A 19,203-nucleotide genomic window follows, 5' to 3' on the forward strand; every position below is an offset into this window, starting at 1 on the left:
ATCTTTCACACCTGTAACTCCAGTACTGCTGAGATACTTCCAGGTCACTCACAGATTATATTGAGTCAGGCTCCTACCACAGTTTACGACTTCGTTGGAGAGGAGGAAGGGTGAGAGGAATTGATTGAGGTCATTTCTCTGGAAGAGGGTGACAACCTCAATCTGAAAGGGAGTCATAGGCCTCAATTCACTAAGCAGTTTAGACTAGTCTACTGAGGGTTTTTAGTCTACTGATGGTCAGTTGCATCAAAGGGGAATTCACTATTACCAAATGTTTTAGACCTGTTTGGTTAGGTGGGTAATGCAGGGGAAATGATCAGAAGATGCAATTCACAAACAAGTAGCTATGATTGTCATCCTTCTCCTTTGGTAAGCTCTCCTCTGAATACAATTAAACTCCTGCATAATTAATCCAAAAGGTTCCATCCTCACATCTAAAATACCTCACAAAATTACTTTACCGACAGAAATCAGACGGTCTAATCTCTGTCAGAAAAAGTGGTGTGGTTATTCCTTGTTTGCCTTTGTGAATTGTGTAATTACTAAATGTTAGACCAGGTCTAAAACATTACACCAAACCATCAGTAGACTAAAAACCATCTGTAGAACAGTCTAAACTGCTTTTTTAATTGAGGCCATAGAAGGCGAGCCCAATACATAACACCTAGATTTTTGTTTAGGGCACAGGAAATCCATGGATTACTGAAAGCAGTTTACTTTACTCAAGAAATTGAAGTGCAGCCAAAGTTTGCAGTACAAGATCAGGTTCACTCGGGTTTAACACAGCAGTTTGGTAGGACGTTCCCTATCATCGGTCTCTGAAAAATACTTCACAATGGCAAAATCCTGAGAGGAAATGGTTTATTCCAAAATCAGCCAAGACTGTGGTTCTCAACCTTTTCAGCACACGCACGCCTTTGTGGGTCACCCCTAAGCAAATGTACCCCCTACCAAAGAAAGTGCACTGCAGCGAAACAGTGGGCCTCATCTCCCCCATATTGTCTCTGTTCTCCCTGTGCCTCTTTTGTCCCCCTCTGTGTTGCCTCTGTTCCTCCTGTACCTCTTTTCTACCCCTTTGTTCTCCCGTGCCTATTTTGTCCCCTTCTATGTCCCCGAGTAACCTCTTGTCCCCCTGTCCTAGCCAGGCATAGGTGCCCCCCCGTAGAGGTATGCAGGTATAAGTCCCCCAGTATAAGTAGCAAGGCATAGGTATCCCCAGTATAGGTATCCAGCCATAGGTGGCCCCAATTAAAGTTAGAGAGGTACAGGTGCCCCCAATGTAGATAGCAAGCTATAGGTGCTCCAGTATAGACAACCAGGTACAGGTGGTGCCCCAGTGTAGGTAGCAAGCTATAGGTGCTCCAGTATAGATAGCCAGGTGGTGCCCCAGTGTAGTCTTTCAAAACCCCATTCCCGTGTGGACTCCTCTCGCCGGGCTCTCCTCTCTCAGTGTTCTAGTCTTCTCAGCACCTGGCCACGTCCTCCCGCTATGGTTATTTCCAGCGGTACCTCTGACATCATGAGAGATGCCACCAAGTAACCATGGAGAAAGGATGCAGCCAGACGGTGAGAAGACTAGAGCGCTGAGGAAAAGAGCCCGGCGAGAGGACTCCACGCGGGAAAGGGGCTGTGTACGTTACTGTGCCCCTTGCCGCGGATACAGCCATCCAAAACAGCTTCCATGCAAAGTATTCTGTACTGGACCCTTCCACCGCAATGAGGCCATCCTTTTGGAATGGACCTTAGCCTGTAACTAATTAACAAACAAGCAAATGTACACCTGGGAGCAGCTGTCCATGGTTTGCATTTGGTGCATCTGTATTGTATGCAAGATGTGTACCCTACCTATAATTGGGCTCTGCACACCTTTGGTAGTCATTCAGATGCAGCTTGCGTTGGGAAGCCCTACCACCTCTCCCTGCTGTCCCCCCAAAAAATTAAAAATGTATATTTACCTTATGGCAAGCTGCTCCCATTTGATATTTATGTTTGAATTCAGTTTCTATCAGAGGTTAGGGCTTTAGTGCATAATTTTAGCATCTGTTTGAATACAAGGGGTTTATGTTGCCTCTAGGGCAGGCATGGGTAAACTTGGCCCTCCAGCTGTTAAGGAACTACAAGTCCCACAATGTATTGCAGGAGTGTGACAGCCACAGTCATGACTCAAAGGCAAATGCATTGTGGGACTTGTAGTTTTGTAACAGCTGGAGGGCAGAGTTTGCCCATGCCTGCTCTAGTGGGTTCTGCAGGCCTCTGTTGGCAGTCATTCAAATGCAGCCTGGTCTTAGAATGCGCTGCCATTTCTTCTCCTGTTGTCTATAGAAAGTGAGTAAACCATGTTATGGTGGGGCGATAATTAAGAGACACTAATTTGGGTGGGTTCTGAATTGTTAATGTTATTGTAATTTTGAGATGTCTCCCAGTGCATCACTGCTGAATATATGCAAATTAACCATTGTTGCCGTTAGAAGCTAAATACACCTCCAGAACCGCTGGAATGCAGTGATGTGTCAGTTTGTTAATTTGGCAAATTAACAAGCTGACACATCATTGCATTCCAGCGGTTCTGGAGGTGTGTTTAGCTTCTAAGGGCAACAATGGTTAATTTGCATATATTCAGCAGTGATGCACTGGGAAACAGCTCAAGCTCACTCCAACTTGAATTATCGCAAATTCTGTTTTAAGAAAGCAAACTTTTGTCATCCTTAGTATTTTAGTAAGGGGGCTTTTAGCACCATTGTAGCCCTTCACACACTCCAATGAGTTCTGGTTCACCATGAGCTTGCTGGTTAGTCTGTACCTGATTGTAATTTGTATGTTTTTCTTTAAAACTCAAAACTTATTTGTTAAATAAAAAAAAAACATTTTCTGGCCAGCTGCTCCCAGGTTATGCTAGTTTGTTAATTAGTAACACAAATAACTATGCTGTGTTCCTTTTATTCTTTTGTCTGCCTGAAAGAGTAAAGGTACGTACACATGCACTACCGCCGGCAACGACGGGTCCGCTGGACCCTCCCACTGGGCGGACGTTCAGCCGACAGTAGCACATGTGTATGCGCTGTCGGCATACTGATAAGGCTGTTTCTGAACGATCCGCTTAGCATGCAAATGACAGTTCCTATCTGGGTCAGGACCTTGTCAGACAATAGCACAACCCTTACTGAAAGGAATTACTGTACAGCCATAAAACACTTTCCTGGCAGTAAACAGCTTCTGAGAGCAGGAAGGAGATAAAAATGTCTGCATGTTTGAAGTAGAGAATGCAACTTAGCGATTCCAATATGTGCTTCTCAATCAATAAACAGAGGATATACCACCTATGGCAGCTGAAAAAGTTTGGCCTACCACAAAAAATAACGGATTTGATGATCACAGAGTAGAAATGCACCAACATGACATCATCTATGACTGTCTGGTTCGGCTCTTTATCAGTACTAGAAAAGGTGAGACTGCAGCGCATCATCCGAACAGCGGAAAGGATAATTGGCTGTAGCTTACCTTCCCTGCAGGATCTTTACTCTGGCTGGTGCAGAAAGAGAGCGATCACGAATGCCTCTGACTCCTCTCACCCTGCTCTCTCCATCTTCCAGCTTATGCCCTTAGGAGTAAGGTTCTGGTCAGTTGCTAAAAAAAAAAAACCTTCCCTTCACAGGAACAGCTTTTTCCTTCAGGCGGTAGCCATGCTTAATGCAGAATCACACTAGAGCTGCTAGGACTTAAATGCATTAGGCCCCGTTCATATCACGGAACACAGGCGCGTTCCGTTCAGAACACAACACACAGGAACGCACGTCATGTGCGTCTCTGTGCGTTGCGTGGCTGATCCCATTCACTGAAAGTGAATGGGACAGCCACGCGTTTTTACAAAAAATGCGTGCAGCATGCGTTACCGGACCGCACAGGTCCGGAACGCATGCAGTGTGAACATCAGACATTGCACTCTATGCAATGTCTGATGTCGTGCGTGTCGGCCACCTGCACGCGTTTCCAAAACGCGACTGGAAACGCGTGCAGTGTGAACGGGGCCTACAGTGCAGAACTGAAAATGAACACTTCTCACCCGGTTTACTGCCATTATAGCATACATACTGTCCTTGACTTGTAATATATATATATACTGTCTGTCCTTTTATTTTGTTTTATCCTGTTAAGCAAATGCCAAGTCAAATTCCTTGTAAGTGCAAACTTATTTGGCCAAAAATATTGATTCTGATAAAAAAAACAAAAACCACTGTCTTTTCTCTCTGTGTTTAAAAACACTAATATGTATAGCTCTGGCCATGTGCCCATAGCTTGCAGGGACAATAAAGTAGCACATAAACCACCATACTTTTAATACAGATCTCACATCCATGTAGTCTTGAATTATATTCCTGAATAGCGTTTCACACTATGGTTTAATATTTAACATGTAAAAATGCTTCATGAAGGCAGTTAAAATGTACAAATAGCTTAACGCTATAACTTCAACTCCAGTTCTAGGTTTAGGCAGGGAACACACTTGACTTTCAGTTTTCCACGCGCGTTTTCTGCATACTTTTTCTGCACACCAAGTGTGTTTTAATGCAGGAAAACGCGCACTTTTTTTCACAGCAGCTGATGTAATTGATAGAGAAAACTGCCAAAATGTGCAGAGTCACCATGCAGAATGTCCGTTTTTTTTTCTGCGTGTGAATAACTCAGTAAGTGTGTACTAGCCCATTGATTAACATGAGTTCTCAGTTTTTCTGTGCAGAAAACGCATACGAAAACAGTCAAGTGTGTTCCCTGCCTTACAGCTCGTGGAACAAATAAGTAAAAATTATAATCCACTGCCATTGTAAACGACTGTTGGTGGGCCTTGAGGACAGGGTTGGGGAACACATATAGAGAACACAGAGCAATATTATTCTGAGTCAGGCAGTGCTTTTTCATGGCATTACCACCAGAGGGCAGCAGTGCAAGTACAATATTCAGTTATGACAACACATTTTACTTATTATAAAGAAAAGTCTTTTCAAGCTTTTCAATAAAGGTTTGCTGCAGTTTTAATTTGAACTGCCTGTACCATTCTAGAATCCGTTTCCGCCTCTGGATTTTCTCTTGTAAACTCATGTTCTTTTCTTGATTTATAATTTCGGGAAGTTCTTTCCATGACTTAATGAAAATGAATGGGGCTCCAGATGACTTGAGTAACCTCAGTGGAGTCCTGTTCTTCACAGAAGAGTTCCCACAATTCCCAGGAGTCATCACATCTTCCACTACAGGAACAGAGCCATAGGAGCAGGCTTCATAGATTCTGTAACACTCTGTGTTTATCCCTACTGGGCTTAGCGTAAGGTCGCTCTGACGCAGTGCATCCTGGTAGCTTTTAAAACTCTCATTTGTCTCCTGTGGCTGCCACCTGTTACATGAAACACAAATACAAATATTCACGCTTTGTACTCTTCTAATAAAATACATCTAGAACATCAACTGCTTACAGCAAGGAAAATGGGTGTGTTGTCTGAACTAAATAAGCTGACTTAACCCTTTAATGGCAAAGCTAGTCCATACCCTTGTAATCAGAATACACTTTGCAATTTCGGTTTAGATTCAAACTAAGTACTAAAGGTTGGCAAAGTTCTGATCTTGCTGGTATACAATGGTGTGTACCTATCAAAAGAGATCCAAAGGACAACTGGTGAACTTGGAAGAGGGTAATGGTCAGAAACGGCTCACTCATGTGTATGGAAAACGATGGCTAGCACATGTAGTACGGTTCTACATTAGAGCTATTGTGGCACAAATTCCTGAAAACTCTAATGCTGGTCATAAGGGATTGGGGTTAGAGTGTTGTGTACAGAGCTGTGTAAGCACAGAGAGCAGTTACAGTACTGACACAGACACCTGTACTGCCTACAATAGGCATGTGAGTGTCAGGACAGGACTATGTGTCAAAGTAATATCCACATGGTCTAAATGAAAACAGGATTCCTCATTGGTAGCTCAGTGATTCAGTTCTAATGCTTATTTAGCCATTGCAGTTGCTTTGGGGAGAACATGGGTCAGCATTTGCATTCTGACCGGAGTGTGGCAGTCCCACATGCAGCAAGCTGGAATGCATTTGTTCTGACACCTCTCTCCCTTTGGCAGCATTAGGTTTCTCGTCTGTGCTACACTAGCTCTTCTGTGGGATCAGACCGTATGAGCTCACCTTCAAGTCCCATGCACATCAATGAGCCCTGGGAGCCCATGACCATGTTGACAGTACCTGCCTTTTAAAAATACTCTGACCCAGTTGTCTAGCCATTGCAATCTGGTTCTTTTCAAAGTCACTTGGACCCTTATGCTTCCTATTTCTCCAGCTTCTAACACATCTGCTTCAAGAACTAACTGTTCACACACTGCCAAATATATCCCATTACTCAGCAGGCACCATTGTAACATAATTATTAAAGTTATTCACAACATCTTTCAGTGGTTTTAAATGTTGTGTCTGTCCAATGTTCCTCGTTTTGTATAATCCTTTAACTATGCACTAAACCATACAGTTTGCAAAATTGTTAAAGGACACCTGAAGTGAGAAGGATATGAAGGTATGGAGGCTGCCATATTTCTTTTCTTTTTTTTTGTTTCAATACATTTTTATTGAATAACCAATAAAAGAGATCATTACAGATAAAATTATCCAACAGGTTCATTAATGGTATTTTATGTTTACCCGATACAAACAGTCGTCCAGCTGCGTCCTAAAGTGTACATCAAGTATACAGTTCAGTAGTATGGATTCAAGCTAGAATAAACAGACAACTGCAAAATATTATGAATTTCACATTAACAAAAAGATTCTAGGCTACCTAAAGGCAGTACGCTGTGATTTACTCCTAACTGAGATCACCTTGACCATGAACATATAATCACCGACAGGTAATGTTACCATCCTTAACTGCACTTTAATAAAGATATTAAGTTTTAAGGTCAACCCAAAAATCTGGTGGTCTCGGGATAGTACTAGATAACAGCACCAGGTGGTTATTCTTTTTAAAGAAAGAGTGGGCGGGAGAGAGCCAGAAAGATAAAGAAGAGAAGGAAGGAAAAGAAGAAAGAGAAGAAGAGAGAGAAGAGGACCTGCCAGGGGCCATAGCACAATTCAGCTGGTTCCTTAGGGGTGGAACATAAACTCATAGGGTCCCAAATGAGGGTGGAGGTAGCACATGGAAGTATTGAGAGTATAGGGGTTGCCACACTTTTTCAAATCTAGTCATTGTATCAGTGTGGATAGCTAACATTTTGTCAAAGAACATCGCCTGCCCCAAGCGATGTAGTACTGATTGGTACGAGAGGGTAGGAGTTCTCCATGAGGCAGCTATGACTTGCTTGGTTGCAGAAAAAATGTGTGTTATTAGCTTAAAATGCTTCAACGAAGATCCTTCTGGCTTAAACCCCAGTAAAGCTACTTCTGGAGACTTTGGAAAGGAGCCACCAGCAATTGAATAAATTAGCTGATAAACTCTGTGCCACAGTCTCCTTGCCTTAAAGCATTTCCACCACACATGCAGGTATGAGCCCTCCTGGGAGCAGCCGCGGAAACAGCGTGCAGAATTTGTATTGTTAAACTTGGCCAGCCTATTTGGTGTAAGGTACCAACGGAACAACACCTTAATATTTGTCTCGATCACGTTCGAGCAGATACAAGATCTATGCACATTGTGCCAGAGTACATACAAATCTTCCCACTCAAAGTTGAGATTCATTTCTTGTTGCCATTTTTGTATATAAGAAGGTTTACTGTTCTTGGCGGGGGGGGGGGGGGGGGGGGGGGCGCAACCAAGCAAGCATAAATGGAAGAAATCATACCCGGGGCAGCAGGATCCTGGTAACATCTGTGCTCGAAGGGAGTACGGGTTAACAGGGAGTCTGCTCCTTTGATTATGGTTTGTACAAAGTGTTTTATTTGTAGAGATCTGAAAACTTCAGCCCCTGGTAAGTTCCTATTCTCAGTTAACGTTTGAAAAGGTTTAATACCCACGTCTGTGACTAAATCGTATATTAGAGTAAGGTTAGCTTCTTTCCATTTAAGGAATGCTTTTGCATCATTTTGGCCTGGGGGAAATACATATTTATTTTCTTTTAGACAAAGCAAATTGCCTGACTGTAGTTCCCTGCCTCTAATACTAATAGCCATAAACCATAAACAAGCATGCAGATCAGATGTTTGACTGAAGTTTGACAGGATTTGCCGCATGCTTGTTTCAGGTGAGTGATTCAGACACTACCGATGCATGAAAGACCAGCAGGATGCCACACAAATGGTATGGTTTAAGGGCTCATTCACACTATGTGCTGCTCTGTCAGTTTTGACGCAACGCACATAGTGTACGATCCACATGGCAACATGAAAGTCCATAGACTTTCATGTTACCATTCACACTACATGTGTGCGTTCCCATGCGTTACGATGTAACGCTTCTGGGGACATAAAATCGCACGACGCACACATTTCCCGACGGGTACGGCTGCCGGCGTCTGCGCTCTAGCGCTCCCCGACGTGCATTCCGTGCGATGGCAGCGCAAGCACGAAATCGTGTTCGTGCTTGCGTTGTGTAGTGTGAATGAGCCCTAAAAGTTAAATATAGCAGCCTTCATATCCCTCTCACTTCAGATGTCCTTTAACTGCAGTTTTAAAAGGAAACAGTGTTTTTTTTTCTGTTGCATCACTGGGTCCCTGGACACCTTATGCATGGAGATTGCATTTTTCTCATAAAGGGGTTCTTTCGCGAAAAAAGTAGGCAGTTAAAAAATGTGACAGATGACAGGTTTTGGGCTAGTCCATCTTTTTAAGGGGGATTCTCAGGGCTTTCTTTGTTTTCAACAGCATTTCCTGAACAACAGTTTAACTGCCAAAATAGCAAGATACCAGCCGGCCTCCCTAATCACTTGCACACTATTATGTCAGTTAGATTTTGCAACTGTTGTTCAGGAAATGCTGTTGAAAACAAAGAAAGCCCTGAGAATCCCCCTTAAAAAGATGGACTGGCCCAAAACCTGTCATCTGTCACATTTTTTAACTGCCTACTTTTTTCGCGAAAGAACTCCTTTAACCCTACCGTAGACTATGATGGACATATTACTATAGTAGGGATTAGATTGTAAGCCACTCTGAAAGACAGTTAGTGTCAAGACTACATACTCTAGAAAGTGTTGCAGGACATTGTATGCGCTATATAAATACAAAAAATGTAAATTGAAAAAAAAAAAATGTTTTATTGACATCTTATTTATTAAAAGCACTCCTACTTTCAGACTGCCAGAAATACGCAGACCCTTGAAATGGAAGATTCAGTACAGGTCATCCCAGAAAACATGGCTTACAGGAAAAGTCCAAGTTGCAAATTGACATATATCTACTCTATACAGACTTTAAAGGACACCAGCAGGGAGCTATGTCTTTATTTTGTAATAACTTTTGAAACTCATACCTCATTGATGCAATGATGCTATTACAAAATACAGAGTTTTGACAAACCATCACTGATCTCTGTCCAGCAGCCAATACACAATTCTGATAATGGCAAAGTGAACATAACCATTTTACTCTGTGTAGCATTAGGTACAGGTGGCTATGGGGTAAGCACCATAACCTTTTAGTACTGGAGAGCCAGATTCAAGTGTTGGCTAGAAAACCATGTGCATGGAGTTTGTATGTTCTCCCCTCTGAGTGATTTCCCTCCCACATACCAGTGATATACTGGTAGGTTAACTAACACCTCTCCCAACTGCCTCTAGATTGTGGTAGGGACATAGTCTCATGCTAGGTACACACCATACAATTTTCTAGCAGATTTTCCTGCCAGATCGATTATTTACAACACGTCCAATCTGAATTTCAATAGATTTGATTTTTTTAAAAAACTTTTTTTCAATTGATTTTAGTTCAGTGCTATGAAAATTAATTAAAAAAAGATCGAAAAATGATTGGAAAATAAAAAAATCTATCAAAATTCAGATCAGACATGTTGGAAATAATTGATCCGGCAGGTAAATCTGCCAGAAAATTGTATGGTGAGTACCTAGCATAAGGCTGTAAGCCTCACTTAAAGTGGACCCAAATAAAAAAATACAAGATTTCAGAAATAAAATCTATTTTCTAAATTATAATAAATCGCAGCCTTTTTCAGCTGCACGATGACAAATATAAAATATTTTACATTTATTGGAGGAACCCGTCCCTTCCTTTTATATTGCCGGGACAGAATCAGGCAAACTGGTGGAGAAAAAGGTGTCCAGCAAAGGAAGAATTGCTAATGGCTGCCACCTGTATAACCCTAGTTCTGGAAAGAAAAGGGTGAAAAGCATTCATTGAAATGCTCATAGGCTTGAAGGAGTGTTTATTTATCTTTGTATGTGTCAGAGTGGTGCAACTAAATATTTTGAATTAAAAAATGTTTGGTTTGGGCCTGCTTTAAGGTGGCCATACACTAAGATTTGCAGCAGATTCGACCATCAGATAGATTTCTGTCAGATGCCTGTCAGGTCGAATCTGACAGGAACTTATCTGATGTGTGCCACACACTAGGAACAGATTTCCAATAGATTTCAGGATGAAATCTATTGAAAATCAATCTAAAGGCATTACTGCACCATTACATCCAATGCAACTCTATGGGCTGGCAGCAGATCGACCTAGATTTTCCATCCTGTCAGATAGATCAAATCGATCAAACGATAGATTTGATAGAATCGATTTTTGATTGATCGATGGCTGAAATTGACCAGTATATTGGCCCCTTTAGGAACAGTTAGTGGCATGAATTGTTTACTTAGTGTGTGAAACACTGTTGTGTTTTGTAGTTGTATATGGGAATAATCAGAGATGTGCAATAAATTATTCAAATTTCCAAATCTCAACTGATTCAAGAAGTGAAACAGCAGCTATTGACTTTAGCTGTAATAATGCATAGACTCAATCTTAATTAACCTCAACTACCTGCGGACCGCCGCAGTATAAATCTACGGCGGGCAGGGGGTGCTGCGGTTCTGACCAGACAAACTCTACGTCCCATTCACCACGCGCCCCCGCCCGATCTCCGCCGCAATGTGCTGCCCTGTCGCCTCTATGACGACAGAGCACTGTGAGCCGGGCAGGAGCAGTTTTCATTGGCTCCTGGCCCTGTCATTCATGTAAGCCGGTCCCGTTGGCTTACATGGAGTGACAGGGTCAGGAGCCAATGAAAGCGGCTCCTGACCAGCGCACTGCCGTCATGGCGACGGCAGAGAGAGCAGCCTGCGGCGGGGACAGAGTGACGTGACCGGCGGATTTTAGTGGCGATTCGTCAGGAAGCGGCGGTTTACTGGACCAGCACCCTCTGGTCCTTAAGGGGGCAGAGGGTGCTGGTCCCGAAGTGGTTAATGGCCTCTAAACTAATGATTAAGGTCAACAAAAACATAACTGTAAGCAGCTTACTGATTTCTGGGTGAGATCCAACAGACATGATCCAGTCCCTCTTTCCTTATGACTTCCATCAAGGCTTCCCTGGAGGAGTTGCCATACACAGTTCCTAGGAAGTTGCACAGGTATGGTCTGGAATCATGGACCAGTGACCAGTTTGGGTCAACGTTTGAAAAACTTCTATACCTATGAAACATTACATCATGGTTAATGAATTGCTTGATCTCATTAAGCTGAGAAGAAGGGATTATAACATTTTTGCAAAAGATAGGTCAGAAGAATCAGAAGGTAATCAGTAGGACTATAAACACATTAGTCTGTATGTACAATACTGTATTAGCCCTTTCAGGGCCCGTTTCCACTTGTGCGTTGCGATCCAGTCACGGAAAACGCATCAACGAATCCGCATGCGGTGCGGATTCATTTGCGTTTCCATGCGGATTTTCACGTGGAATCACTCGCACGGTTTGTGCTACGCGATATTAACCATGTCAATGCCGGTAAGCATTGACATGGGGTTTCACGCGGAAACGCCGGAAAAACCGCAAGACTAACATGCTTGTGGTTTTCCTATTACATTAGCGGCGATTCGCGTGCAGGTGTGCGGCATGCGAATTCTGACTGCTCTGCCGTGCAGATTTTTTTCTGCACAGCAGACCGCACAGAATTTCTGACAAGTGGAAACAGCCCCATCCACTTGTATTGGTTATGCGAATCTGCATGCAGAAAACGCATGCAGATTCGCTCTAGTAGAAACGGGTCCTCAGACTGTCATGTGTCATGTTTGACAGTGATTAAGAGGTGGTTAAACCAAGATATGGATTACAGCCTTTTAAAATAAAATTCTGCAGTGACTCTTGGATCTCCATCTTCACAGATATGGGGTGCCTCATGATTCAGTACCCCATACATCACTTTGCATTCCCTTAAAGTGACCCTGAGCTGAAGCTCGGGATCAAAACCAGATAGATATCTTAAAAGAGGGAAGCCTCAGGATCAGGGCTGTGGAATCGGAGTCGGAGCGATTTTGGTTACCTGGAGTCGGAGTCGATGGTTTCAATAAACTGGGGAGTTGGATGATTTTTAACCAAATCCATAGCTTTTGTAAAAATTAGACTAAGGAGTCGGAGCAATTTTGGGTACCTGGAGTCGGAGGTTTCATAAAATGTAGAGTTGGAGGATTTTTGTACCGACTCCACAGCCCTGCTCAGGATCCTAGCGAGGCTTCCCTCGCTACTGTAAAGCCCCCTGTTGCAGAGCGAGCCACTCAACTCTTCTTTCAGAAGTGGACCCGCCCAGTAGCAGTGCAAGCACACATGCGCAGTAGCACGGAGCCCACGGCTCTGGCTTACTGCACATGCGCGAGCGGACTGGGTCGGCTATCACGTGGCCATGCTGGAGCAGGAAGAGCTGCACAACCCCATTGGTATTATCAGCAATGCATTTTTTGCTAATCTTCAGGGGGGCCGCGCTGAGCAATGAGGGACAACACAGCAGGGAGGGAGGCCTCAATAGGATCCTGAGGCTTCCATCTCTTTAGGTAAGTAACTAATTCTGTATACCTGAGTTTTGGTTCGGGTACTCTTTAAACTAGTGGTGGTCAGCTTGCTAGATATAGAAGGCCTCAAGTCCAGCTTCCGCCTCTCTTCAAATACCCGCATACACTCTGCAGGCGCCTACCACACTGGTGCGTGACGTCACAATAGCACGGCAGCATGTATGCGGATAATGGAAGAGGGGCGGAAGACGAACGGACACAGCGACACAGGACAGTTAATGTATGATTGCACATTACAGCACATTTATATATCACACACAGCGGGGAGGCGGAGGATGCAGCAGGCTCGGCCGATTCCCGAGAGATTTCATGCTGAAATGGGCCTATAGTGTATGTGCAGCTGACAGATCTCTCCCCGATCAGAGAGATTTGTCTCTTGGTCGAATCTGCCCATCATCGCTAGATGTATGGTGAGCTTTACAGTTAAAAGAGGGTTAGGTGGTTAGGATTTGTTAAGGGGACCCCAAATGGCTGCTAGTAGAGGAGCAGAACATGTTATGCAGTCTTCATTCATCCTCTGGATTAAGGGGCAGTTCAGATGGACAGCTGGCGGCAGCTCGTTTTTGCTACAGAAAAGTGTTTTGCATTAATTCTCGTCCTGTTGCGTCACATTTTGAGCCCCTAGGGGGACACAGAAATGCTAACGCAACCAATGTTGGGTGTCACGTGTCGCGTCTCTGAAAATTTTATCGACCATTCACTTGTAAAGGCATTGAGAATAATGATGCCATTCATCTCAATGGGCTCTATTCACAAAGCTTTTTCACCTGTTTTCCTTTGTTTTCATCTTATCTATGTTACTTTTTAAAGCTTCCAAAGAGCAAAAATATAATATAATTAAGGTAAGAAAAAGTAATATTGAAATAAAGTTAATCAGGAACAACTTACTTTGAGTGATTATTTTGCTTGTAAATGTGCTGAAAGATTATTTTGATCAAATAGGTGATAAGTCATGTTTGAGAAGTTTTGTGAATAGAGCCCATTGTGGGGCACAGTGGATCCCAGCATTAAATGGCAAAGACAGCCCCATCTGTCTGAACCGGACCTAAGTTTTCATACAACAGTATCTCCTCACATAAGTGTACAGCTGAGAATCATCATTAAAGCTCCAGTTTCTCAGTTACACAGCAACAGGCGTGTTTGGACATGAACTGCTAAAGGATCAGGCAAAGTATGCAGCTGACGGCACCAATAGCAGGCGACTTTCCAAAACTGCTCTTTTTGCTTGAAACTTTTGTGCACTTCTAAAGAATCTGTCATAAAGAAATCCTACAGTAGATTATTACATTATGAAGACTTACGTCGCAACTCCTAGAGGCCACTGGAAAATATCTTCTTGGTTAATCCAATTACTGTCATAGATAAGAAACAGAAGTCGCACAGAGCCTCCATTCTTCCTCAGATACGGAAGGATCCAGTCATTGTTGCACTGTTCATTTCCCAGCAACACAACTGCAACATTATGCAGTTTATGGTTTTCAAACAATGTCTGTGCATATTGCAGCCACTGAATAGCGAACGTTATCTTTGTCTCCTCTCTTCCATTCAGGACAAGAACAATGTTTGTTGTTTGCACTGAGAAATATCCAGGAGCAACAGCAGGCCCAGTGATAAAGCTAGACAAAACAAAAAAGTTGTTTAATTTAATATAAAGGATAACTTTAGTGTGTCAAGGCATGATGTACTCTAAGGAGTTCAGATCACTAAATCCTTAAAGGGAAGGTTCAAGCAAAATAAAAAAAATGAGTTTCACTTACCTGGGGCTTCTACCAGCCCCATACAGCCATCCTGTGCCCTCGTAGTCACTCACTGCTGTTCCAGTCCCCCGCTGGCAGCTTGCCGACCTCGGAGGTCGGCGGGACGCATTGCGTACATTTTTACGCATTCCCGCTAGTGCAGGAACATTAACATATACATTTTTACGCATTACTGGTTCAATGCGTAAAAATTGAATTTGCGCATTGAACCAGTAATGCGTAAAAATATATGTGTTAATGTTCCTGCACTAGCAGGAATGCGTAAAAATGTACACAATGCGTCCCGCCGACCTGCAAGGTCGGCAAGCTGCCAGTGGGGGACTGGAGCAGCACTGAGTGACTACGAGGGCACAGGATGGCTGCATGGGGCTGGTAGAAGCCCCAGGTAAGTAAAACTGTTTTATTTTGCTTGGACATTCCCTTTAAAACATTGTTGAGCAATACCGAAGGGGGGAGGGATGAGCTCTGCCACAGCTCAGGACCCCTGACCGCATACTACCCCTCAGGGAGTAAAATGGGCAGCCTGTCTAGTGCCCTCACCATTAGAGAAACCTCACCACTACTACCTGAATTACAAGCAAAAAATGCATGGACAGGCAATGCTAACCCACCAAACAGCACCTGCAATTAATCTCCACTGCAGTGCAAAGTCAGTTAGTGAATAAAAAGACAAAGTATGTGTCCAGATGTGCAGTACCAAGGTATGCATGGGCTGAACCAAATTCACTATATCTCCTATACTTGTTAGCCTGAAGAAGCAAATGAAACCCATTTGTTTTTGGTGTCCAATACATCTTTAACCTTCATATCGAGGCAAGACTGTTCCTTATTAAAGGGAACCAGAGAGGAATGCTACGTTGAAATAGAAAAAAGATTGTATACATACCAGGGGCTTCCTCCAGCCCCATAAGCCTGAATCGCTCCCACGCCGCCATCCTCCACTTCCTGGATCCGCCGGTACCGGGCCCGTCATTTCCGGCGGACGCGGCCAATTGTCCGCATCACAGGGGCTCCCTCCATACCCGTACGCATGCGGCTGCGCAGTAGGCAGCCGCACGCGTACCTGTATGGAGGGAGCCCCCTGTGATGCGGAGAATTGGCCGCGTCCGCCAGCCGACTTGCCGACTCGCGGCAATGACAGGACCCGGTACCGGTGGTTCCAGCAAGTGGAGGACGGCGGCGTGGGAGCGATCCAGGCGTATGGGGCTGGAGGAAGCCCCAGGTATGTATACAAGCTTTTCTTCGTCCTCTCTGGTTCCCTTTAACTCCAAATTGGGTAGTTTACACTCACACTGGGGTGCCTCCTCCGACCCTCTGAAGTCTAGTCCCCCTCTTAGGGGTTATGCATGCAACCAATATCCAGTGGTTCCAGTGGACCTTTTCAATTGGAGTGCGACGCAAGTCTGGAAGACGACTTTCCATCCGAGCGGAGATGGGTTTTCTCTACAAGCTCTAAATAGTGGATGCCTAAAAAGCACCCAGTCTTTGTAAGGGCCCTTTCACACAGGCAGTTGAACTATGTGCTCACCAAGCAGTTACTAAGCAGCAGTGAGCAGTTACCAAGCAGCAACAAGCAGTTGTGAGAGTTCGACAGGCTGTTCACTGCCTATCAACTGCGTGTGTGAAAAAGCCCTATGAAGTATTATTGTGGATTTATTTTCCCTTTAGTGAAAATACTACACTACGGGTGCTCCTGGTCTGTTTCCCTGTATTTTTTCTCTCCGGTCACAGGAGTTCCACACAGACTTTGTCATACTGGACACCCCCTTGCATTGTGGGAGTAACTCTTGCTCATGTGAAGGTGAAAACCTTCTGTTTTCAGAAGACAAAAGTATACTTGTCATAGCTTTTCTTTATGAAAATCCTAGCAGTTGTGGTTCTCCATTACTTAACTGGGTACCTTTATTTTTTTACCAAACAATGGAATCTCATAATGTATCACTGGGAGAATGGTTTAGGGCACGACAGTTATATCATTTCATGCGTAGCTTACACCATCCTTATTTAAGGAAATTTGCAGTTCCGATCCTACCAGGAATTGTCTGATCTTTACTCAATATTCAATCAACCTGCGAGGAAAAATAATAATTACGACATTTGTATAGTGCTTTCATCCTGTTGGACTCAAAGCGCTCGAGAGTTGCAGCCACTAGGTGTGCGCTCAGTAGGCTTCCCTGCAGTGTTAGGAAGTCCTTACTGAATAGGTATTGGCTTATTAAATATGAAGAGATGAGATTAAACCCCTAGTATCCTATGTTAGAGGCAGTGCCCATAACCACCACACTATCCAGGGAATGGTAATCTCAAGTGTCAGGAATTATAGGAGAGAGACATGGGTCAATGCCTCATAGAAGAATTGGACCAATGCTTTCAAATATTATCTAAATGTAGTATGCAGTCTACCTGTCTTGAGGTTTTAATTAAGAGTCCTTAAAGAGAATCTGTATTGTTAAAATCGCACAAAAGTAAACATACCAGTGCGTTAGGGGACATCTCCTATTCCCCTCTGTCACAATTTCGCGGCTCCCCGCCGCATTAAAAGTGGTTAAAAACAGTTTTAAAAAGTTTGTTTATAAACAAACAAAATGGCCACCAAAACAGGAAGTAGGTTGATGTACAGTATGTCCACACATAGAAAATACATCCATACACAAGCAGGCTGTATACAGCATTCCTTTTGAATCTCAAGAGATCATTTGTGTGTTTCTTTCCTCCCTGAGGGGGGAGTGCATAGCAGAACCACAACACTGAAGAACTTGGCAGCCTTCCAGACACAGGCCGACAAGTCTGACAAGGGAAAGATACATTGATTTATTACAGAGACTGTGATAGTACAAAGTGCTGCAGTAAGCAAGAACACATTAGAATAGCTTTTGGAACTTGTAGGATGATAAAAAACAGGATGCAATTTTTGTTACGGAGTCTCTTTAAGGATATACTTGATATTTTCTTACTTGGCACTTCTTTCAGCCCTCCACAGTCTATCAGGCCCCTCTCTGTCCTCCCAGTCCACACCATTGTGCCGCTGTGCCTCCTTGATCGCACTCCCATGACCAGGAGTTTTCTGCACATGCGCAATTGCAAGGTTTATGAACTGTACATGCGTAGAACACTGCTGACCAAGGGAGTGGGATTGAGGAATCGTCTGCGGCCGGGACAATGGCACAACGCAGCGTACCGGGACAACAGCAAGGGACCTGAAGGACTTCAGGAGTCTGGAAGAAGCCCCAGGTAAATTAATCTCAACTTTTTTTCCCCACACTTAACATTTCCTTTAACACCATCTTGGTTATAAGCTACAGATCACACAAGATCATCTCTGTGTTTCCATGGCTATGGGATAGAAGCCACCTTCTACCACACTTGGTGGACGTGCCTGGTGGTTGCACACCTATGGTCTAGATTTTCCATCCTTATCTGCAGAGTCACTGGTTTCGACCCCCATGGTGAGCCTAAGATTCTTCTGCAACATGTGAAACACAACTTATTGCAGTTTATAACCACTGAAGCTAAGATTTACATAGCCCATCAATGGAAAAAGCCTACTTTGTCATATAAGGTGGTTCTTGATAACATTAAAAACACTATGCTATTTAAAAAAAATTATTGCCTCGTTGGCAGATACTTAAGGTAATTTTTTATAAAAGTTACTTCCCTTCATTAGGGTTTCAATCTAGATTAGTCCATTTATTCTAAACAGCCTCCCTTTTCAAACATATGATACTAAAAATGAAGTACCGGTACTTCTCTGTCTAACCCATAAACATGTGTGATCAGGTATTTTCAGGACTTCAGTGTTTGCATCATGTTATGAACATGTATCTTACCGGTACATGCTGAAAATATTTATTACCATTGTACTGTATAATTGAGATTTTTTAATGGTTTTGTCAAATGAGATGCTGAATAAAATATTATTTGAAACTAAAATTTACCAAACAGTCATGTTTTATAAGAATGAGTGGTATCTGGCAATAAATAAGCACAATACCTGAGTTCTGTTCTTCCTATCCTTAGTTTGCCTTCCCTCCACTGAGCATTGACATCAGTGGGCTCCAGCGGTCCTTCCAAAATATGCTGCCACAGGTAATGTCCTACAAAAGACATAATGAAGCATGGTGAGAGTGGGCTTTATTAAGCAAGCTGACAACACAATTAATAAACAACTTCTGTCAACATTTAGCAAAAGGATGCATTTCTCTTCTAAGCAGCAGAGAAGGAATATATTTAACGATGTATAACACAATGGCCTCAATTCACTAAGATCATGCTGGAGATAATAAGGCAAGAGAAAACTTACCTCCACACGGTGAGAGAGTTATCTTATCTCTTCATTCCTTAAGTTACCTCCTCTGTAGTTAAGTTACCTCCTCTGTAGTTATTTTCACACACAGTTAATTAACATCCTGTCTTTAACTCTGGAGTTATTTTAAGGATTAAAGAGTTAAGTTAAAGACAGAAGAGTTAACTTTAGGTTT

The 19,203-nt window shown here is 43.2% G+C and overlaps 1 protein-coding gene across 1 annotated transcript in view; it reads right to left on the minus strand.

Annotated features, from left to right (window-relative positions):
• Positions 1–4,378: 4,378 nt before the first annotated feature.
• RXYLT1 (ribitol xylosyltransferase 1) overlaps positions 4,379–19,203 on the minus strand; it is a 34,361-nt gene continuing 19,536 nt past the window's right edge. The window contains exons 3-6 of the mRNA XM_068272760.1: positions 18,717–18,819; positions 14,270–14,584; positions 11,426–11,596; positions 4,379–5,383 (exon numbers count right to left, since the gene is read on the minus strand). Coding sequence (XP_068128861.1) covers positions 4,972–5,383; positions 11,426–11,596; positions 14,270–14,584; positions 18,717–18,819 — 1,001 coding nt within the window. The 3' untranslated portion in view covers positions 4,379–4,971. The remainder of the gene's footprint in view (positions 5,384–11,425; positions 11,597–14,269; positions 14,585–18,716; positions 18,820–19,203) is intronic.

This window comes from Hyperolius riggenbachi, chromosome 3 (genome assembly GCF_040937935.1).
Source record: "Hyperolius riggenbachi isolate aHypRig1 chromosome 3, aHypRig1.pri, whole genome shotgun sequence".
NCBI classification, from domain to species: Eukaryota; Metazoa; Chordata; class Amphibia; order Anura; family Hyperoliidae; genus Hyperolius; species Hyperolius riggenbachi.